The 21,758-nt window shown below is 46.1% G+C and overlaps 1 protein-coding gene across 1 annotated transcript in view; it reads right to left on the bottom strand.

The window, feature by feature from the left end:
- LOC121859608 (serine/arginine repetitive matrix protein 1-like) overlaps nt 1–21,758 on the bottom strand; it is a 61,630-nt gene that overhangs the window by 4,699 nt on the left and 35,173 nt on the right. The window contains exons 5-8 of the mRNA XM_042356547.1: nt 9,130–9,284; nt 7,154–7,264; nt 2,327–2,485; nt 1,058–1,267 (exon numbers count right to left, since the gene is read on the bottom strand). Coding sequence (XP_042212481.1) covers nt 1,058–1,267; nt 2,327–2,485; nt 7,154–7,264; nt 9,130–9,284 — 635 coding nt within the window. The remainder of the gene's footprint in view (nt 1–1,057; nt 1,268–2,326; nt 2,486–7,153; nt 7,265–9,129; nt 9,285–21,758) is intronic.

Genomic DNA, 21,758 nt, shown 5'->3' with positions numbered 1-21,758 from the left:
TAACACAACTCCAGGTCCAAAAGACTCACATATAACACCAAGTCAAAAGACTTATAAATACCTGTACACAATTAAAGTAAAGTATAACCTGAAGCATCAAATATACCTGAATCACTGATGATGTCACCAAATGGCCGCCTAAATAAATGGACAAGTACTCTATGTTGCTGGTGCTGCTGGGACTAATGTACTGTACTGTTGTTTCCTACTTCTGTAACCTTAAATAACAGTGAATAACCTTCATGATATAATAATAATGATGATATAATTAAAATAGTCAATACTATTACTACTATTATGACTACTACTGAGGTACTGTACTACTATACTACTACTAATAATAATTACTATTACTGCAGTAGGCAACTACCGAACAGGGAGGTACTACTGCCTGGGAAGATATTGGAAGCATAATGTGTTGTCTAATGGTAGACCCTGCTGCCATATGGCACCACAAAAAATTGTGATCAAGTCCCATGTTGCTAATCTGACTTTCTGCCACATTTACACACAATTGCAGGGTCTCAATTGCTTCTCTTACTTTGACAACATGTCTTTATTATTATTATTATTATTTTTGCTATTATTATTATCATTATTATTTCATTTTTATTTAAATATTTTAAAAAATTTCATTTATTATGAATTATTATTATTATTATTATTATTGTAGTATTACATTATCGCCCCCCAGGGCCTGCTGTGGGTCAGTGACCTGTGCCCGGTTGGGCTAATGCCTGTGTAAAAAAAAAATAAAAAATAAAAAAATAAAATAAATAAATAAAATATTACTATTACTACTGATGCTACTACTACTATTACAACTATTACTAATGTGTTGTCTAATGGTAGACCCTGCTGCCATATGGCATAAACAAAATTGTGACCAAGTTCCAGGTTGGTGATCTGACCGACTTTCCACTTCATTTACAGGATCTCAATATTTTTCTTACTTTGATAACTCTTGATTTGCTTTATTTTTCCATTTCTGTATTTATTTTTGGTTTAACTGATCCCCCCTCCCCCCCACCCTAGGCCCCGATGTGTGGAGGCTGACCTTGACGCCCTGAGCTAGAGTACCACCTCGGGGCACACCGTAGTACTCGACCAGGTCCTCGTCCTTGGTGTGAACAATGTTGTGTTGAGTCTCCCTCGCCTCCTCGTGCACTGACCCGTCACTGAGGGAAGACCCAGAGTCTGGCAGTGACTCGTTCTCGTACTGCTCGTGCTGGGTCGTTCTCTCCGTCTCTGTCACCACGTGCCCGTCCTGAAACACCACCGGGAAGAATAGAGGCCGTTCTATTGCCAGGGAGGATAGAGGACATTCTACTAACAGGAAGGTAGAGAATGTCCTCCTACCTCTTCTATCAGGGATAATAAGGGAGTATTATTGACAGGGAGGAGAGAGCTGACTGACTGGCCTGTATAATATATTTAACTTCTAAGTTAAATCAACTAAAAATATTATGAAATAATGAAAATTTTACACAGATGACATCTGTCCGGTCCTTCCTTGGCCCGGGGACAGGTGTTGGGGACAATTGTATGATATGAAGGTGAGGACAGGTGTGGACAGGTGTGGACAGGTGAAGACAAGGGCAGGTGTTAAAGACAAGTGAGACAAGTGAAGGTGAGGACAGGTGAGGACAGGTGAGGCTGGTGAAGACAAGGGCAGGTGTTAAAGACAAGTGAGACAAGTGAAGGTGAGGACAGGTGAGGACAGGTGAGGCTGGTGAAGACAAGGGCAGGTGTTAAAGACAAGTGAGACAAGTGAAGGTGAGGACAGGTGTGGACAGGTGAGGCTGGTGAAGACAAGGGCAGGTGTTAAAGACAAGTGAGACAAGTGAAGGTGAGGACAGGTGTGGACAGGTGAGGCTGGTGGTGAAGACACAGGTGGGACAGGTGCCAAACACAAGTGAGACAAGTGAAGGTGAGGACAGGTGTGGACAGGTGAGGCTGGTGAAGACAAGGGCAGGTGTTAAAGACAAGTGAGACAAGTGAAGGTGAGGACAGGTGAGGACAGGTGAGGCTGGTGAAGACAAGGGCAGGTGTTAAAGACAAGTGAGACAAGTGAAGGTGAGGACAGGTGAGGACAGGTGAGGCTGGTGAAGACAAGGGCAGGTGTTAAAGACAAGTGAGACAAGTGAAGGTGAGGACAGGTGTGGACAGGTGAGGCTGGTGAAGACAAGGGCAGGTGTTAAAGACAAGTGAGACAAGTGAAGGTGAGGACAGGTGAGGACAGGTGAGGCTGGTGAAGACAAGGGCAGGTGTTAAAGACAAGTGAGACAAGTGAAGGTGAGGACAGGACAGGTGGTGTAGGTGTTACCTGGACTCTGCTGGTCTCGTGCACGTCTTCAGTATCAACAGTGCCCCACTTGCGGGCTGACTCGTGCACGACGCGCCGCTCGGGTCTGGCCACCTCCCAGCCACGAGCCTCCGTCAGCGCCCGCAGGTCACCGTGCCCTTGTACGTGGTCCTCTACCTCCTGTAAGAAACACAACAATAAGCACCAAGGAACACACAAACTAGGGGGCTGAGATATATTAGTGACCACAAGAGTAACAGTAGCAGTGTGTTCATTGTCTCCGGCTACAGATCTGACGACACAGTTGGAATATAACACACAGTACAGTACACCCCAAAATCACACACATCCCGTCAGGACTGCCAATTGCTGTAGGCTGTACAGTGTTGCCAGTAACACCACCACCCACACAAGGGGGAAAACTGTTACATTTTTTATCTGCTGTGAGCCACAAGAGGGAGCAGAGGCCCAGTGAACATAGCACTCGACTCTTTTCCTCAGGATCACTGGTTCGCGCCCGAGGCACCCCCATTTCACCCAGCTGTGAATAGGTAACTATAAGTTTATAGTCTGGAAAGTGAAGGGCGTCGCAGACCAGCCTGACTGCCTCCTCGTGTACTATAAAAGATCTTAATGTAGAGTGTTGCTGGCGGGTCATCAGGCCTAGTGGACACTTTCACTTTTTCACGGCACAGCAAATGTTACTAACGGCAGAACTACTTCATTTACCTCTGACAGTCTTACTATGGCAAGAACCACCTCGTTAATCTGACAGTCTTACTATGGCAAGAACCACCTCGTTAACCTGACAGTCTTACTATGGCAAGAACCACCTCGTTAACCTGACAGTCTCACTTCAACAATATTGTGGTTACGTGTGCTTAAAACAGTAAATATTTTTTACTGGTCATCACTAGAAGCTGCCACACCTTACCCTGGCCTACGCCCCGCCCCAATGCGTCACCACCCTGACTAAGAGCATCACCTTCACTATACGGTGATGTGAGGTATGAACACGCCCACGAGACTGACAACATCTTAATGGGTGATGTCGGGGTTGGCACGACACCTTGTTTGGAACCGGTGTGGTGTGGTGGTGTGTGTTGTGGTGGTGTGGTGTGTGGTGGTGTGGTGTGATGTGGTGGTGTGTGTTGTGGTGGTGTGTGTTGTGGTGGTGTGTGTTGTGGTGGTGTGGTGTGGTGTGGTGGTGTGTGGTGTGGTGGTGTGTGTGTGTGTGTGGTGGTGTGGTGTGTGTTGTGGTGTGGTGTGTTGTGGTGGTGTGTGTTGTGGTGTGGTGGTGTGTGGTGTGATGTGGTGTGTGTTGTGGTGGTGTGGTGTGGTGTGGTGGTGTGTGGTGTGGTGGTGTGTGGTGTGGTGGTGTGGTGTGTGTTATGGTGTGTTGTGTTGTGGTGTGTGTGTGTGTAAAGAAGACATCTACAGTCATGTCAACACCTGAACTTAAAACATACACAAAAAAGTGTTGTAGTTTCAGTCATAACCAAAATTACTCTATATACGTTTTGGTATCTGGACAGCTGGAACGAGTCTCTGGACAGCTGGAACGAGTCTCTGGACAGCTGGAACGAGTCTCTGGACAGCTGGAAAGAGTCTGAACAGCTGGAACGAGTCTGAACAGCTGGAACGAGTCACCGACACACTTCTCTACCCCACAGATGGAGTTGTATTCATCTGCTGTGAACACGAGATACAACCGTGAACAAGAGTGTACTGAAAGTTATTATTCGTGACTGGTCAATGTAGGGCCTTTGTCTAGGGGCTGCTGGCTGGCTCAAACACCCCCTTCTACATAAGCCTCTCCCTCTCTCTCCCTCTCTCTCAAGCTACTTTTGTCTCGCTCTCTCTCGCATTCCTTCCACATCTCTCTATCTCTCTCTCTCTCTCTCAGCATTCCCCACACAGACACAGGGTGAACAGGTGCTGGTTAAGGTGTGGTCAAGGCTGGACAGTAGCAACACCAGGTGTGTGGCCGTGACTGTAACCTCACTCTCGAGGTCATGGTCTACAGTCACTGTAAGGTCACTATAATGCCACCTGTCACTGTAAGATCACTGTAACGCCATTTCCCTCCACCTGTGTCACTGTAAGATCACTGTAACGCCATATCCCTCCACCTGTGTCACTGTAAGATCACTGTAACACCATTTCCCTCCATCTGTGTCACTGTAAGATCACTGTAACACCATTTCCCTCCACCTGTGTCACTGTAAGATCACTGTAACGCCATTCCCTCCACCTCCACACTGTGTCACTGTAAGATCACTGTAACGCCATTTCCCTCCACCTGTGTCACTGTAAGATCACTGTAACGCCATATCCCTCCACCTGTGTCACTATAAGATCACTGTAACACCATTTCCCTCCACCTGTGTCACTGTAAGATCACTGTAACACCATTTCCCTCCACCTGTGTCACTGTAGCCTAACCCACGCCAAGCTATCACTGTGAGGCGTCATAAACGAAAACACGTTTATAATGTGTTATGTAGAGTTGCTGTCATGTCATTATTGTTGCTGTCATGTCATTATTGTTGCTGTCATGTCATTATTGTTGCTGTCATGTCATTATTGTTGCTGTCATGTCATTATTGTTCCTGTCATGTCATTATTGTTGCTGTCATGTCATTGTTGTTATTGTTTACTTTGCATCTGTGTTAATGTGGTTAAATAAATTGCTTCAACTTCAATTACACTGGTGTGGTAGTGTGTGGTGATGTGTGGTGTGGTAGAATGTGGTAGTGAGGTAGAATTAGGAGATACAATTCTACCGAGACTCTACCTTAACTAGACACTAATTAGGGAAGGTGTGATAGTGAGTACTTACCTGTATGGTCCTCAGGTAGGCTAACTATAATGACTAATTAGAGTTATAAGGTGAACGCACATAACAGGTGTGATGGTGGGATTAACTCTTAATTAGTTAAAGGTTGACCTGACTGAAGGACTCCACCCAGGTGCGTGTGTGTGTGTGTGTGTGTGTGTGTGTGTGTGTGTGTGTGTGTGTGTGGGTGTGTGTGGGAGAGAACTATGGTCACCTGAGGTCGTTAAACAAGCTATTTTTTGTATCTAAACGAGGATAATTTTAGGCTTTTGTGTGTTGGAATATAAAGAGTCGGTGTGTGGGTGATAACGGTGTGGTGGTGTGGTGTGTGGTGTGTGGTGGTGTGGTGGTGTGGTGGTGTGGTAGTGTGGTGGATGAATGAGGTTATGGTGTGAGGTGAGACGGGCAAGGTTGGTCCAGGAGGCCATATTAGGCCATCTGCTGCCCCTTCCACATATGGGGCCGTGGCCTCCAGGCCTCACCTGCAGCCCCCAACGTCACCACCAGCTCTCAGACCTCACCACCAGCCCTCACCACCAGCCTTCAGACCTCACCACCAGCCTCAGACCTCACCACCAGCCTTCAGACCTCACCACCAGCCCTCAGACCTCACCACCAGCCTCAGACCTCACCACCAGCCCTCACCACCAGCCTTCAGACCTCACCACCAGCCCTCAGACCTCACCACCAGCCTTCAGACCTCACCACCAGCCCTCAGACCTCACCACCAGCCCTCAGACCTCACCACCAGCCTCAGACCTCACCACTCAGCCCTCAGACCTCACCACCAGCCCTCACCACCAGCCTTCAGACCTCCTTCAGACCTCACCACCAGCCTTCAGACCTCACCACCAGCCCTCAGACCTCACCACCAGCCTTCAGACCTCACCACCAGCCCTCAGACCTCACCACCAGCCTTCAGACCTCACCACCAGCCCTCAGACCTCACCACCAGCCCTCAGACCTCACCACCAGCCCCCACCGTCTACACACTCACTATATCAACAACACGGACTGAAGGTAAACACTGGCCGTACTGCCCGTCTGCCTGTCTACCACCAGATATATAACACCTAACCTAACCTAACTCAACCTAACCTAATTAATCTAACGTAAGGTGGTCATGTCAGGGGTGTTAATAATGTTTAAACTTTGCGATCTAATGTGATATAACTTAACCCCGATCGCCTTTTGTTTTCAATGGCGTCTCTCTCTCTCTCTCTCTCTCTCTCTCTCTCTCCTGTTATGTTATGTAATTAATAGTTATTGCTGTAATTATGTTTATATAAATTATACACCACTACCACAACAACTACTACCATTACTCCCACGATTCTCAACTACTACCACCGACACTTCCATTACTACTACTGTTATCACCATCACTACCACAATTATCACCATCACTACCACAATTATCACCATCACTACCACAATTATCACCATCACTACCACAATTATCACCTCACCCGACACTATACCCAGATCATGCCCAACCCCCATCATTCCATTGACCCCCAGAAGGATTGTCATGCCCTACCATGCCCTGAGATGTCATTGGCATGCTGAACGACTTGGTTGACAAGGGCGCAGGTGATAGTGGTGGTGATGGGGGGTGGTGGTAGTGGTGATAGTGGTGGTGATGGTGATAGTGGTGGTGGTGGTGGTAGTGGTGGTAGTAGTGGTGGGGGATGGTGGTAGTAGTGGTGATGGTGAAGGTCTAACAGGCTATACCCTAACAAGGTCTGTTTCATACCCGCGTGTATTGAAGGTGCCCACGGCCTACTACAGGGTATTCTGGGCATCTAGGCGAGACACACACACACACACACACACACACACACACACACACACACACACACGTATTCTCATCCTGCTTGTATGTGACTGCAATATAATTAATGGCTTTTTATATAATGGTGCCGCCAATACAAGGTCTCATTCTCTCTATCATGAAGGTGAGTTAAGTAATATATAGGTACATATTATATTAACACAGTAGGTCTTACCGTTTGATGATGACAATAACGTGATGGGTGGTGGTAGTGGGTGGCGTGATGGGTGGTGGTAGTGGGTGGTGTTGGGTGGTGGTGTTGCAGAATGTTGCTCCACCTCACCCTCTAAAACCTTCACACCAAAAATACCCACATGAAACTTTTTTTCCCGTTTCGTTCCGGGTTTTTTCCCCCCCTGGAGATATTCACGGTAAGTTTATATCACTACACAAGATTCTACGGGTGTTGCACGAGTTAACGATGGGTAGACACTGGTAATGAGGAGGAGGTGGAAGGGAGATAGGGTTAAGAGCGGCGCAGCGGTGTGGTCAGTGACTGGCTGGGCTGACTGTGGCCACTGGCTCCACCACCACCATGGATACCACATTAAAAAAAATTAATTCACAACAAAAAATAATAAATTATAAACTATCTAAACACATAACTTCAATTTATGGAGAGAAAGAAAGAGAGATAGAGAGAAAATATCCCTTTGTTTTAATTATAAGAGGGAGGATGATTTAGAGTAAAGTGGCCCCCGAGAGCTGGGTATGCAGGCCACCACAGTATAGTCACCTGAACCACGGCTGCCTCCCTGATGACCGAACTTGGTGATGACTGGTGTTGCTCGTGGTGACTGATGGGTGATTTTGGTGGGTATGCTAGGGTGTAGGGGGTAGGTGTGTAGGGGAATGGGGAGGGGGGAGGAGGCATAGAGGGAGAGACGAGGTGGTGTTTAAGGTAAGGCAACCCCGCGGCCAAGTGAGTCATACCTGCCCAGACTGTGTGTGGCTCCCAGCATCCTTCACACGTTCAAATCTTCCAAGGAATTTAATTTATTTCCGACCAACGTTCACCATCAGGACTGAGGCACAGACAACATTCCTCAAACTATTACTTAACATTATTACTCGGCTCACTTGAAGATTAGACAACCCAGTTTATTTCACCTAACCTAACGCTAACTTAACCTAACGCTATACTGTACTAATCTAACCCCCAAGGTAAGGTTAGTACTGTAGTGTTGCCTCATTATGTAGTGAACAACACCCACCACTACAGTAAAAGTCACTCGTACTACAACTATCACCAGTGTGTTGTACCTACCACTACTACTACCATCACCACCAACACTATCACTAATAATAATACTACAACTCCTATTACCACCACTATCACTACCACCACTACTACTACTACTACCACCACTACCACAACCACCACCACAACACTTAATACATCGCATCACTGAGCCTCTACAGGGGATGTGGTCAGACAGGTAACATATCGTACCGGAAGTGTCACCTCTCTCTCTCTAAGCACACACAAGGTTAAGTACAGGTGTGTCCTCCCTCACCACACCTCTCACCACATCCCTCACCACACCCCTCACCCCTCACCTGTACCCTCATCTTGTTAAAATAAATAAAATAACTCCACAAGTAATTATTGATATATTAACCTTTTGTAATTATCAAGTAAATATTATTATTTCTCTACCTGTAACACACACACACACACACACACACACACACACACACACACACACACACACATACATACACCTGCTGTCCGTGTAAGATCATCAACAACGGGTTACTAGTTTTTTCAGGTGTGTACTCCGCCTCTCTACACAAAAAACAGCACACCTGCACACCATCACTTAACACACGCCTTTTAAGTAAGTCTCTCGCGAGGTTTGGTTAAGTAAAATAGTATTACTTAAGTTACTTTTGTTACAGGGTGGATAATTCGGGTATCCCTTTATCCAGGGTTAAAATGGTGGGAGTTGTGACGGAACGAATTATTGTAATCCTTCTCTCAGATGATGACGACGACAACAATAACAATAATAATAATAATAATAATAATAAACAATAATAATAATAATATAAATAAATACACACACACACACACACTCGACTGGTGACTTCAACACTGCCTCAAGTACCAAGCTGACGAGGTGTACCACTGCCATACCGATACAGTACCACGATGGGCTCTACCGGTACCATGATGGACTGTACCGGTAATAGGAGACCACACCAGTACCAGGAGACCACACCAATACCAGGAGACCATACCGGTACGTCAAACAGGTACCATAACCAATACCTGTATCTGGAAGCGTACCGTTTCCTGCTTCCTGGCGTCAGTGAGAATTGAGACGGCAAGAAACTGGTTCAGCAGCCTCTAACACACACACACACACACACACACACACACACACACACACACTGATTGAAAAGTTGTTAGGTTACTATGCATGTAACCTTATCTTGAACGTAACTTGTGTGTGTGTGTGAAATTCAATGTGGACAAATGTAAATTACTTAGTCAAGGAGATGTAAACAGGGGAACCAGATACCAGATGACCAACGATGTTATAGAGAAATCAGACTGAGAAGGATTTAGGAGTAATGATAAGTAGGAATCTTAAGCCAAGTAAACAATGTGTATTTGCTCGTAACAAGGCTAACAAAGTACTTGGGTTCATACAAAGGAGTGTTAGTTACAAGACTAGTGAGGTCACCGTTCTGGTCACCGTATTACAGAATGGATATAGAATCCCTAGAAAGAATTCAGAGGAGAATGACAAGACTAATCCCGGGCATTGGGAACCTTGAGTACAAAGACAGGTTAAAGCATCTTAATTTGCACTCCCTCGAGAGACGTAGAGTGAGGGACGATATGATAGAGGTGTATAAATGGAAGTCAGAGCTAAACAAAGGGGACATTACAGAGGTACTCAAACTATCCAACCAGGAGCAAACTCGTAACAATAGATTTAGGCGCAAGATAGGTAAACATTGGTTTGGAAATAGAGTAGTGGACGAGTGGAACAAGTAACCAAACATCATCATTAACTCGAATACGCTGGATAGCTTCAAAAATAGGTTGGATGCTTATATGAGCAATAGGGGTTGGGTGTATATGGGACTGCCCAATAGGCCCGCTGCAGTTTCCCCCATTCCTATGTTATTTTGTGTGTGTGTGTGTGTGTGTGTGTGTGTGTGTGTGCCTCAAGATAAACAATAGAGAGGTCAGGTTAAATGTAACTTGTGCTTCATCTGGCTAAGAAAAAAAATCAGACATAACTGAATAAATTAGAAAACTATGAATATAAACAACGAAAAATAACGAAAATTGACGAAACAGACAAAAAAAACCCTTGTTCTTGTTTAAGGGGTCGCGTGTCAAGACCGGGGGAGGTGTATTAAGGTGAGATAACACGTATAGGAAGGTGTTTAAGGTGAGATAACACGTATAGGAAGGTGTTTAAGGTGAGATAACACGTATAGGAAGGTGTTTAAGGTGAGATAACACGTATAGGAAGGTGTTTAAGGTGAGATAACACGTATAGGAAGGTGTTTAAGGTGAGATAACACGTATAAGAAGGTGTTTAAGGTGAGATAACACGTATAGGAAGGTGTTTAAGGTGAGATAACACGTATAGGAAGGTGTTTAAGGTGAGATAACACGTATAAGAAGGTGTTTAAGGTGAGATAACACGTATAGAATCAATTATGAATATCACGACCGAAAACAATGGCAGTCTGGGGAGGAAATTACAACACCATGAAAAAAAAGTAACACCCATTGACCAGTGTCTAAGTAAGGCGTGTGTGGTAGTCAGGATGTGTAATGTGGAGAAAAAATGTCAAAATGTAGTAAAAAATTAAGTTGAATGTGGTTTGTAGTGAAGGTGTGGCGGGAACTGGTAAGAATAGACCAGAAATGTTGATTGATTTTATAGATGAGGTGAGTGTATGATAAGGGAAAGGTGAGATTACAGCCACCCCACCCTCCAGGAGCCAGCTGGGGGTGGTCAGGATGGCTGGTGGGGAGTGAATGTCGGGCTGCCACACTCACTACTACTTTCAGACACTGGTCAGGAATGTGTACTAACGCTACCATACCCCCCCCCCACATTCTCCCTCCCTCCCTCTCATTCTTAACTGTACAAACACTGATTCACTCCACCAAAATAAGTACAAGTCACTAATTGGATAAAATAAAAGGTCAGCTCTATATTATAATCTTAATGTAAACGAGAATATAATTTATAAATACCGCTACGTTGACACGGAAAAAGTCATCGTGAAGGAGTCTCTGTCCGCGGCCCCCCTCACTACACCTTGCCGGCCTACCTGGCACCAGCTGATTTGTGTCAACATCACCTCTCGGGCGACATGTGGGATGGTGTACACATCCACCCATTCATCTCTTCCTCTCGTGTATACAGTGTGTGTGTGTGTGTGTGTGTGTGTGTGTGTGTGTGTGTGTGTGTGTGTGTGTGTGTGTGTGTGTGTGTGTGTGTGTGTGTGTGTGTGTCTGTGTGTGTGTGTGTGTGTGTGTGTGTGTCTGTGTGTGTAGAGAAAGACAAGAAATCGTAGAAATCAGAGCTGATGACCAAGACAACAAGACTACAGAGGAGGAGAGAGAGAGAGAGAGAGAGAGAGAGAGAGAGAGAGAGAGACGCTGAGGTGAGGTGAAAGTAACAGCCGGATGCTGCTGCTGGACCAAGAGATGCCCTAATGTTGCGGCGACGAGGGCATGAGCGTAGTGAGGGAGGGCATGGGCGTAGTGAGGGAGGCAGGGAGGCCATGGGTGGAGTTAGGGGTAACCTTATCCAGTACAACACAGCCTAAACTAACCTAACCAAACATAACTTAATCTATCCTAACATGATATAATTAAAACTAACCTATCCTGACCTAACCTAACCTCTCTCTCTCTCTCCAGGAGTTCAATAAACACTCCTCGTCACGCTAACCCCTGTTTATACTCTGTCAGTGGAACAAAATATGTGCTTGATGCTAATGGACTTTTGAAGAGAAAGTGTGTGTGTGTGTGTGTGTGTGTGTGTGTGTGTGTGTGTGTGTGTGTGTGTGTGTGTGGTGTGTGTGGTGTGTGTGTGTGTGTGTGTACCGCCCGAATCCTCCACACAGTCACAAAGTACCGCCCCTGTGAACCCGTCGTGTGAAGTAGGGCGGAGGGGTGGCGGTATGACTATCACACACACACACTACGCGAGCGCACACACACTACGCGCACACACACACACACACTACGCGCACACACTACGCACGCACACACACACACACTACGCGCGCGCACACACACACACACACACTGATGCAAACTCAACTTTCTCAACCTTATTATTGTAACAGCAAATTATTCTTACAAAGTATATTCCTCAGTGACGACACGACACCCTGGGAGGACCTGTGTGTACTGTACTGTGGTCAGCACACTCGCCTCGCAAGTGAGTGGTCCCACGTTCCATCCCAGGACCATAAGGGGATATTTCTTGACACCATTTGCCCCCGACTACTCAACAGTACTTTGGAACCTGGATGTTATTCTATTTACGGATCGTGTTCTGGGGTACTGGAGGAGTGTGTGGTGGTGGCGTCTGGGAGTGTGTTGTGAGAAAAGTGTGTTGAGAGGAAGAGTGTGTTGGGGGGAGGGAGGGAGGGAGTGAATCTATGGTGGTGTAAGATGAGGGAGAAAAAGTGTGTGGTGGAGGTGAAGTCAGCCGGTTCACCAGCTGGGCTCACAGACACACACACACGCACACATGCACACACACACACGCACACACACACACACACACACACCAAGTTGCTCTCATTCAGCAGACCAGATCATTGTGCAACACAGGAACAGCTTCACCTAACACCTGATGCAGTACACTACCACCACCATCACCACTCATTCACCAGGTATTGTGCCAGTTATCATCACCTGTCTACTGCTCTCCCTCCACACTGCCCCCACCCCCTCCCTCCCCTCCCGATTTGATGTAATTAAATACAAGCTTGGCGAGATTGTGCTATGTTCTGTGGGTAAATTAACATTATCTAACACAAGTTGTAGATGTTATGGGTAAGTTAACATGATTTAACATAGGTTGTACACGTAAGGAATAAATTAACATGATTGGTTGTGGTGTGTTGAGGGGTAATTTAACATGATTTAACAAAAGTTTTGGGTTTAGTTAATAAATTTCAAGTTAAAGATGTTGCCGCGTCGTGCAGTTAATATAAACATCAGTTTGGTCTTGTGGTATAGTTAACATGAACCATTAAAGATGTTTTAGTGCGTCCTAGACTAAAGTTAACATATATTAACCAAATTAACGTCACCTGTTACGATGTTCCGTACCTTAAGTTAACACAAATTAACCCCAAATTATCAAGAGCTGTGATCTGTACCAAAGTTAACATGAATTAACCCTAAGTTAAAATGTGGTGTTCGTTGTGTCCACGTGGGGTGACAAGACTAATCCCGGGCATTGGGAACCTTGAGTACAGAGACAGGTTAAAGCATCTTAATTTGCACTCCCTCGAGAGACGTAGAGCGAGGGGCGATATGATAGAGGTGTATAACTGGAAGTCAGGGCTAAACAAAGGGGACATTACAGAGGTACTCAAACTATTCAACCACGAGCAAATTCGTAACAATGGTTTTAAATTAGAGTAGTGGAATTAGAGTAGTGGACGAGTGGAACAAGTTACCAAACATCATCATTAACTCTAATACGCTGGATAGCTTCAAACATAAGTTATGAGAGGTAAGAAGGGTGTAAAACGGGACCGCCTAATAGGCCCATGCAGTTCTCTTTCTATTTTTATGTTCTTATCTCTGTTGAGGGAGAAGGTTGATAGAGGAGGGGGGAGGTTAGGGAGGGGGAGAGAGAGAGGCTGTCACCTGACCAGCCACACCTGTCACAACCAGACTCACCTTAGCCACACCTGTCACCTGACCACTCATCTTAGCCACACCTGTCATCTGACCAGACTCACCTTAGCCACACCTGTCTTACGAGCATAAGAATGGAGGAAATTACAGCGGGCCTATTGGCCCATACTGGGCAGTCCCATTTACAGCCAACCCCAATCGCTCATATATCCATCCAACCGATGTTTGAAGCTATCCAGCGTATTAGAGTTAATGATGATGTTTGGTAACTTGTTCCACTCATCCATTCATCCTCTTCTCTCAGCTGCCTCTTCAAACTATCAAAGTTTGCCCTACTGAAATCTGGGACCTTAGTGGAATTTTCCTTAAGGCTGTCCTGAAATTCTAACTGGAATCTAATTTCTTTGTGATCGCTGTGAGCAAGTTCGTTCCCTACCTCGACAGAACTAAATCGAGTATATTATTACCCCGGGTGGGTTCGGTTATATGTTGGCTTAGTAAACAGTCCTGGATTGTTTCAAGAAAATCCTCTGATTCTGAATTACCCGGAAGGTCAATCCAATCTATTTGGCCAAAGTTATGGAAGCCCTGCACATTTCACCCCAAATAAGTTGCACATTAACTCTATCAAGATTAGTAAGTCTATATATTAATCCTGCGATTAATTTTTCCCTACCGTCGATTAATTCTATCCAAATTGTTTCTGTATTCCGCTCCGTTTTTATTTCCTTATTTATTTCACACTTCAGATTATCCCTGACATATATTGCTACTCCTCCTCCTTTCCTAATCTTCCTATCGGTATGGAATAATTGGTATCCTGCAATTTGGTATTCGACTGGTAACTCACGTGAGTCTAGGTTTATCCATGTTTCGGTGAATGCTATTATATCGATTTTTTCGTTACATACCAACGCCCTGATTTCATCCATTTAATTTCTCATACTTCTACTGTTTGCGTAGTAGACGTTAAAAGTTCGTCGTGTTCTGAGTCTTCTCTTTGACTCATTTAGGTCTTAACTTCCTGTCTAATTTAGTTTTGTCATAATTCCTAATATATTTCCCTGTGACCTTTCACTTTGTTTACCCGCTTTCACTGTAGTCTCCTCCACCCCCGTGCTCATATGTTCCCCAAGCAGTTTAAAGACTTCGACATCTTTTGAACTGCCCTCTCGAGAGAACCAGCCAGGGTTGCCACCCCATCCCTAGACAGGTGCACCCTATCCCTGGCATAAAGGTCCCTTCTGCTGTAGAAGTTGTCCCAGTTGTCAATGAATGGGACTGATACTGATTTGCAATATCTGTCAAGAAGGCCATTGACACCAACGACCTCACCTGACCAGACTCACCTAACCCACACCTGTCACCTGACCAGACTCACCTCACCCACACCTGTTACCTGACCAGACTCACCTTACCCACACCTGTTACCTGACCAGACTCACCTTAGCCTCACCTGTCCAGACTCACCTGTCAGCAATACCTTCATGACAGGACACAAAAATAATAACCAGTTGGCATAAACCTTGACAGAGACAGACACACGTACCCACCACTGATCACGACAAGGGGGGTGGGGGAGAGGGGGGGGAAAGAGGAAGTAGAAGCATGATACCCCCCCCTCCTCACCTCATGACAGGGGGTTACTGTCATGGCGGGCATCTCTCTCTCTCTCTCTCGTTGTTATCGTCACCTACACAATCATGTTATCAGTCAACAAGAAATATATAAGAGAGATGAGAAACAATAAGATGATATATATTAGAGAGATAGAAGCAGAGTAATGGCCACCACACACACGCATGAGACGAAAGGGTGTGTGATAGGAGAGCAGCGGTCGGCCGGGGTCACTGAGAGGTCCCCCCTTTCACTCCTCCGCTCCCGCTGCTGCCCGCCGTCCACCTCTACCCACAATACCCCGCGGGAAACAAACCCCTCAACAAGAACACCCTCACCGCCTCAAGTACCAACCTGTATGTCAGTGAGGAGTGCAGCAGTAGCAACAGAAGCCAGGGAGAAGTTTCATTGTCACTGTTAAAACGTATAGTCCAATAAACGATCATTAAACGTAAAGCCTAAAAGATCACAAGTGTCTGAGGCGAGAGAGGCAGCAGTGCTCCTCACTCTCTGGCGTCTGGCGCAACACTGAGCTTCCCTGAATCTCTCCCCCAGCCCAGCCAGCCAGAACATCTCCCGCCACACTGAGGTCCTCCCAGGGGGAAGTAACAACAGAGTGACCCCGGGCAAGGTTGGTACTGTGTTCTGGTCACTCTTTATGACCCGCCGTGCCCCAGCTGGTGAGTAGTGATCACCTCAGAGGCTACACGTTCACGGTCTCTTACAACGCGTGATTAAACATCTTATCGCTAACCTTGTTTAACCTAATCTATCTTAACCTGACTTAACCCAACCTAATCTAACCTGACCCAATATGACTTAACCTCACGCCAATGTAACCTAACTTAACCAAATCTAACGTTAACTTAACATAACCTGATTTAACCTAACCTTACTTAACCATACATTAACCTAACCTAACCAGGGTGTTTACTGGCCAGACAAAACAAATTCTCTGACTTTTCCACATATAAATCTGAACAATTCCAGGTACAATACATTAATTTATTACGACAGAATAAACAAAATTAAATGTTATCAATAATATGTACAGTTACTTAATGATGATAATTGCCACTGGCTACCAGACTGACCATTCGATTTAACCAGCTATGATCATTAGGCCTAGTGATGAACACATTAGGCCTAGTGATGAACACCAGCAAAGACCTTGAGAGAGAGAGAGAGAGAGAGACTTCCACCCTTCTCGCCCGTAATGTCAAGGTGAAAAATATTACGTCTCTTTATCGCTACAGAAACTATCACAACCTCCTGAATGATGATATATTTCACTGACGACTGCTGCTGGTGCCACGTGTGTCCCCCGGTGTTTACCTGGTGGGGGGTGACTACACACACATAATAATACACACATACGTACACACACTCTCACTCTCTTCCCCCTCCCTCTCTCATCCTCTCCCTCTCTCCCTCCCCCTCTCTCCCTCACCCCCCTCTCTCAAAGTCTCTACCACTAACCAAAATGTAAATAGTTGGACTGTAACCAATATTAGGTTAGGTTAAGTTACAGTAGGTCAAGTCAGGTCAGGTCAGGTTAGGTCGGGTCAGGTCAGGTTAGGAGTACACAACATCTGCCTCCCCCCGCCCTGACCAATAACACACCTTCCTTACACTTATTAAACTTTTATCCCACCAATGACGTTATTTTGCAGCCCGTGACGTCATTATCCTTCTCTATGACATCATTTCATTCCCGTGACGTCATTATCCTTCTCTATGACATCATTTCATTCCCGTGACGTCATTATCCTTCTTGATGACGTCATTTCCTGGCCTTAATGGTATTCTCCGACGCTTCAATACACAACTAGTTAGTGGGTCCAGTACACCTGACCACACCGTGTACACAGGGAGGAAGAGAGGGAGGAGTGTACACAGGGAGGAATGGAGGAGGAGAGAGGGAAGGAGGAGAGGAGGGAGGAGAGAGGAGGGAAGGAGGAGGAGGAAGGAAGTACTCAGGGATGGAAGGAGGAAGTACTCAGGGAGGGCGAGGACTCAGGAGGGAACGAGGAAGTACTCAGGGAGGAACGAGGAAGTACTCAGGGAGGAACGAGGAAGTACTCAGGGAGGGAACGAGGAAGTACTCAGGAGGAACGAGGAAGTACTCAGGAAGGGAACGAGGAAGTACTCAGGAAGGGAACAGTGTGGTTAAGTTTCCTGGTAAGAAGTTAATGGTGCTGACCTGACCTAACCCCAACAACCTCCTCCCTGACCCCTAACTACCCTGACCCAACAACCTCCCTCCTGACCCAACTACCACTGACCCCAACAACCTCCTCCTCCAGCACCCCCACTACCCCTGACCCCCAACAACCTCCTCCCTGACACCCCACAACTCCCTCACGACACCTCCCTGACCCCCAACAACCTCCCTCCTGACACCCAACTACCACTACAACCACTACCACATTACTACCCCTACAAACTACCGTCACCACTACTACTATTACCATTTATTCCATCACTACAACAATCACCACAACCACTACTACCACCCCTGACCCCAACTACCCCACAGCATCAGAGAGTGAGAGTTACGAGTCAATTACGCTTCAGGGAAACGACAGTGGGACAATGCAAGGGTCTTATAAATAATTCCCACTGTCACGTTACTAAAGAGCTTTCCTGGTGAGTGAGAACGGTGTATTGGTGATGTGAGAACAGTGTATTGGTGATGTGAGAACGGTGTATTGGTGATGTGAGAACGGTGTATTGGTGATGTGAGACGGTGTATTGGTGATGTGAGAACGGTGTATTGGTGAGAACGGTGTATTGGTGATGTGAGAACGGTGTATTGGTGATGTGAGAACGGTGTATTGGTGATGTGAGGAATTGTATTGGTGATGTGAGGTGTATTGGTGATGTGAGAACGGTTGTATTGGTGATGTGAGCGGTGTATTGGTGATGTGAGAACTGTGGTGATGTGAGAACGGTGACTTGGTGATGTGAGAACGGTGTATTGGTGATGTGAGAACGGTGTATTGGTGATGTGAGAACGGTGTATTGGTGATGTGAGAACGGTGTGGTGATGTGGTACGGTGTATTGGTGATGAGACGGTGTATTGGTGATATGAGAACGGTGTATTGGTGATGTGAGAACGGTGACTTGGTGATGTGAGAACGGTGTATTGGTGATGTGAGAACGGTGTGTGGTGATGTGAGAACGGTGTATTGGTGATGTGAGAACGGTGTGGTGATGTGAGAACGGTGACTTGGTGATGTGAGGCAGTGTATTGGTGATGTGAGAACGGTGTATTGGTGATGTGAGAACGGTGTATTGGTGATGTGAGTACGGTGTATTGGTGATGTGAGAACGGTGACTTGGTGATGTGAGAACGGTGTATTGGTGATGTGAGTGCAGTGTATTGGTGATGTGAGAACGGTGTATTGGTGATGTGAGAGCGGTGACGGTGATGCGAGAACGGTGTATTGGTGATGTGAGTACGGTGTATTGGTGATGTGAGTACGTTGTATTGGTGATGTGAGAACGGTGACTTGGTGATGTGAGAACGGTGTATTGGTGATGTGAACGGTGTATTGGTGATGTGAGAACGGTGTATTGGTGATGTGGTACGGTGTATTGGTGATGTGAGAACGGTGTATTGGTGATGTGAGAACGGTGTATTGGTGATGTGAACGGTGTATTGGTGATGTGAGAACGGTGACTTGGTGATGTGAACGGTGTATGGTGATGTGAGAACGGTGTATGGTGATGTGAGAACGGTGACTTGGTGATGTGAGAACGGTGTATTGGTGATGTGAGTACGGTGTGGTGATGTGAGAACGGTGTATTGGTGATGTGAGAACGGTGTATTGGTGATGTGAGAACGGTGTATGGTGATGTGAGAACGGTGACTTGGTGATGTGAGAACGGTGTATTGGTGATGTGAGAACGGTGTATTGGTGATGTGAGAACGGTGTATTGGTGATGTGAGAACGGTGTATTGGTGATGTGAGAACGGTGTATTGGTGATGTGAGAACGGTGTATTGGTGATGTGAGAACGGTGTATTGGTGATGTGGGTACGGTGTATTGGTGATGTGAGAACGGTTGTATTGGTGATGTGAGAACGGTGACTGCAGGGTTCGGAAGGAGAAGAAGGGAGGGGCGGAAGGGAGGGAGGCAGGGGGGTCAAAGAAACTCGTAACAAACAGAGAAGGGGGAATGCGCAGCCCCCCCAAACTTGACCTGACCTCCCTGGTGATGACATTCTCTTTGTTTACATTCGGTCATGTTTTTGATGGACAGGAAACAAGGTCAGGTTTTGTTAATAGTTAAGTGGGATAACACACACACACACACACACACAGGCAGACAGAGACACACACACACAGGCAGACAGAGACACAGACACACACACACACACACACACACACACACACAGGTGACAGTGTTATGGTGGGCTGGAAGAAGCCAGGTTATCTGATATACAGGTGTAGCCTTAATGACTACCTGCCCTCCTTCACCCCCCCTTCCTCCTAAGCGCCCAAGAGAAAGTGTGGTCCCGTCCTCCCCTCCTCTCCTTCCCTTTCTTTTCCACCCTTCCTTTTTTCGTTCTCCTTCATTCCTTTCCTGCCCTCCCTTCCTCTCCACTTTCTTCCTTCCCCCTCCCTTTCTCCTTCCTTCCCCTTCTTTCCTCCTCCTCTTCCCCCTTCTTTCCCCTCCTCCTCTTCCCCCTCCTTCAGTTCTTCTTCCTCCTTCCCTCTCCACTTCTTCTCCTTCTTCCCCCCCTCCTCCAGGTCACTGTGGCGCCATCAGGTGTTCTTTGTGCACCATTAATTAGTGTTGCGTAGTGGTGCTTACCTGAGCTTTTACAGTAAACCCAATCTCTCTCTCTCTCTCTCTCTCTCTCTCTCTCTCTCTCTCTCTCTCTCTCTCTCTCTTTCTTTTACTCTTCTGTCTGTTTAACTCTCTTTAACTAACCTAACCAGCCTAAATTAACCTAACCTAACCAAACCTAATTTAACCTAACCTAACCTAATTTAATTCAAGGTTAATATAGCAAAGGCCGTCTAAAGTACTGTACCTCCATAGATGATTTGCTATAACACAACACGCACGCACACGCACGCACACACACACACACACACATGTCACCGCTCTGGGCATTACGTGACTTATAAACTTATATAAAAAAACAAAATTGAAAAGAAACTTGAACTTTTTTTCTTCTACATCTCCTTGAAGTTTTACAGGGTGGGTGGGTGGGTGAGTGGGTGGGTGGGTAGGTAGGTAATGATTCAGTCAGTCAGTCAGTCAGTCAGGCAGTGAGTGAATCAGGCACTGTTGGCAGGTACTGGTCACGTGCAGGCTTTGGAATGTCCCTGGAGGCTCTGTCTTGTACCCTGAGGCTTTGGAATGTCTCCGGAGGCTCTGTAATATACGTGAAGGCTCTTGACTACCGGGAAAGTGTCCAGTAAGGAGATATAAGCACACATAACGAGGAGTGGCGAGGCGTGGCTCAGTGGCGAGGTCGGGGGTCGTGCAGCTCGCCAGGGGTTGATGGCCGGCCTTGTGTGTGTGTTAATACCTCAATAACTAACCGTGTGAGGGCATGACCTGAGTCCCTGACCTGATATTGGTCCACTGTCTTCTGAGTCCCCATCAATGTCTGACCCTAACCTAACCTAACCTAACCTAACCCAACCTAACCCGTCTCAGGTAACCATCGTCTTAAGAGTGACGACAGTTTATCATATAATGTTTTCTGCTCCAGAGTTCGTGAAACATGAATCCGGATCGTTAGGATTTCTTTCAACTCAAAAATGGATTCGTTTTCCTACAGACTACATAAAGACTTCCTCGGCAGAAGACTCTCACTTTGTAGCTTTTAATTTAATATATTATAAGAGAGACTTTATATGACACGTAAACAGGGTTATAAGGATCTCTGTACAAGAACGAGTGACGGATTTGTTGTGGATTCATCTATTTAGGAACGCAAGCTCTTCCTCTACGTCAGGGGATGATTGTCTCACTCAGCCACTGTTATACCATCTGGTGCCGAGAGTTCTAAGAGGAGAGCAACACTGTACATGATGGTTACTGTACAAGGAGTGAGGGACATGGGCAAGTATTTACACAGGTGGTGGATCAAACACAAATTAAGAGACGATAAAAAAATTTGTAATTGGAGATATTATTATGAAATTCACACACACACACCTCCACACCTGTACAACACCTCCCACACCTGTACATGTAACAGAAGTACAAAAGGTAATGTATTATCCAAGGCTGGTCCAACGTCTGCCCCTCCTACAGGTACCAA

The sequence above is a fragment of the Homarus americanus genome, unplaced genomic scaffold, assembly GCF_018991925.1.
Source record: "Homarus americanus isolate GMGI-L3 unplaced genomic scaffold, GMGI_Hamer_2.0 scaffold7626, whole genome shotgun sequence".
In the NCBI taxonomy this organism is placed as follows: domain Eukaryota; kingdom Metazoa; phylum Arthropoda; class Malacostraca; order Decapoda; family Nephropidae; genus Homarus; species Homarus americanus.
Note: the sequence above shows the minus strand (reverse complement) of the source record. Positions and strands in the feature narration are given on the sequence as shown.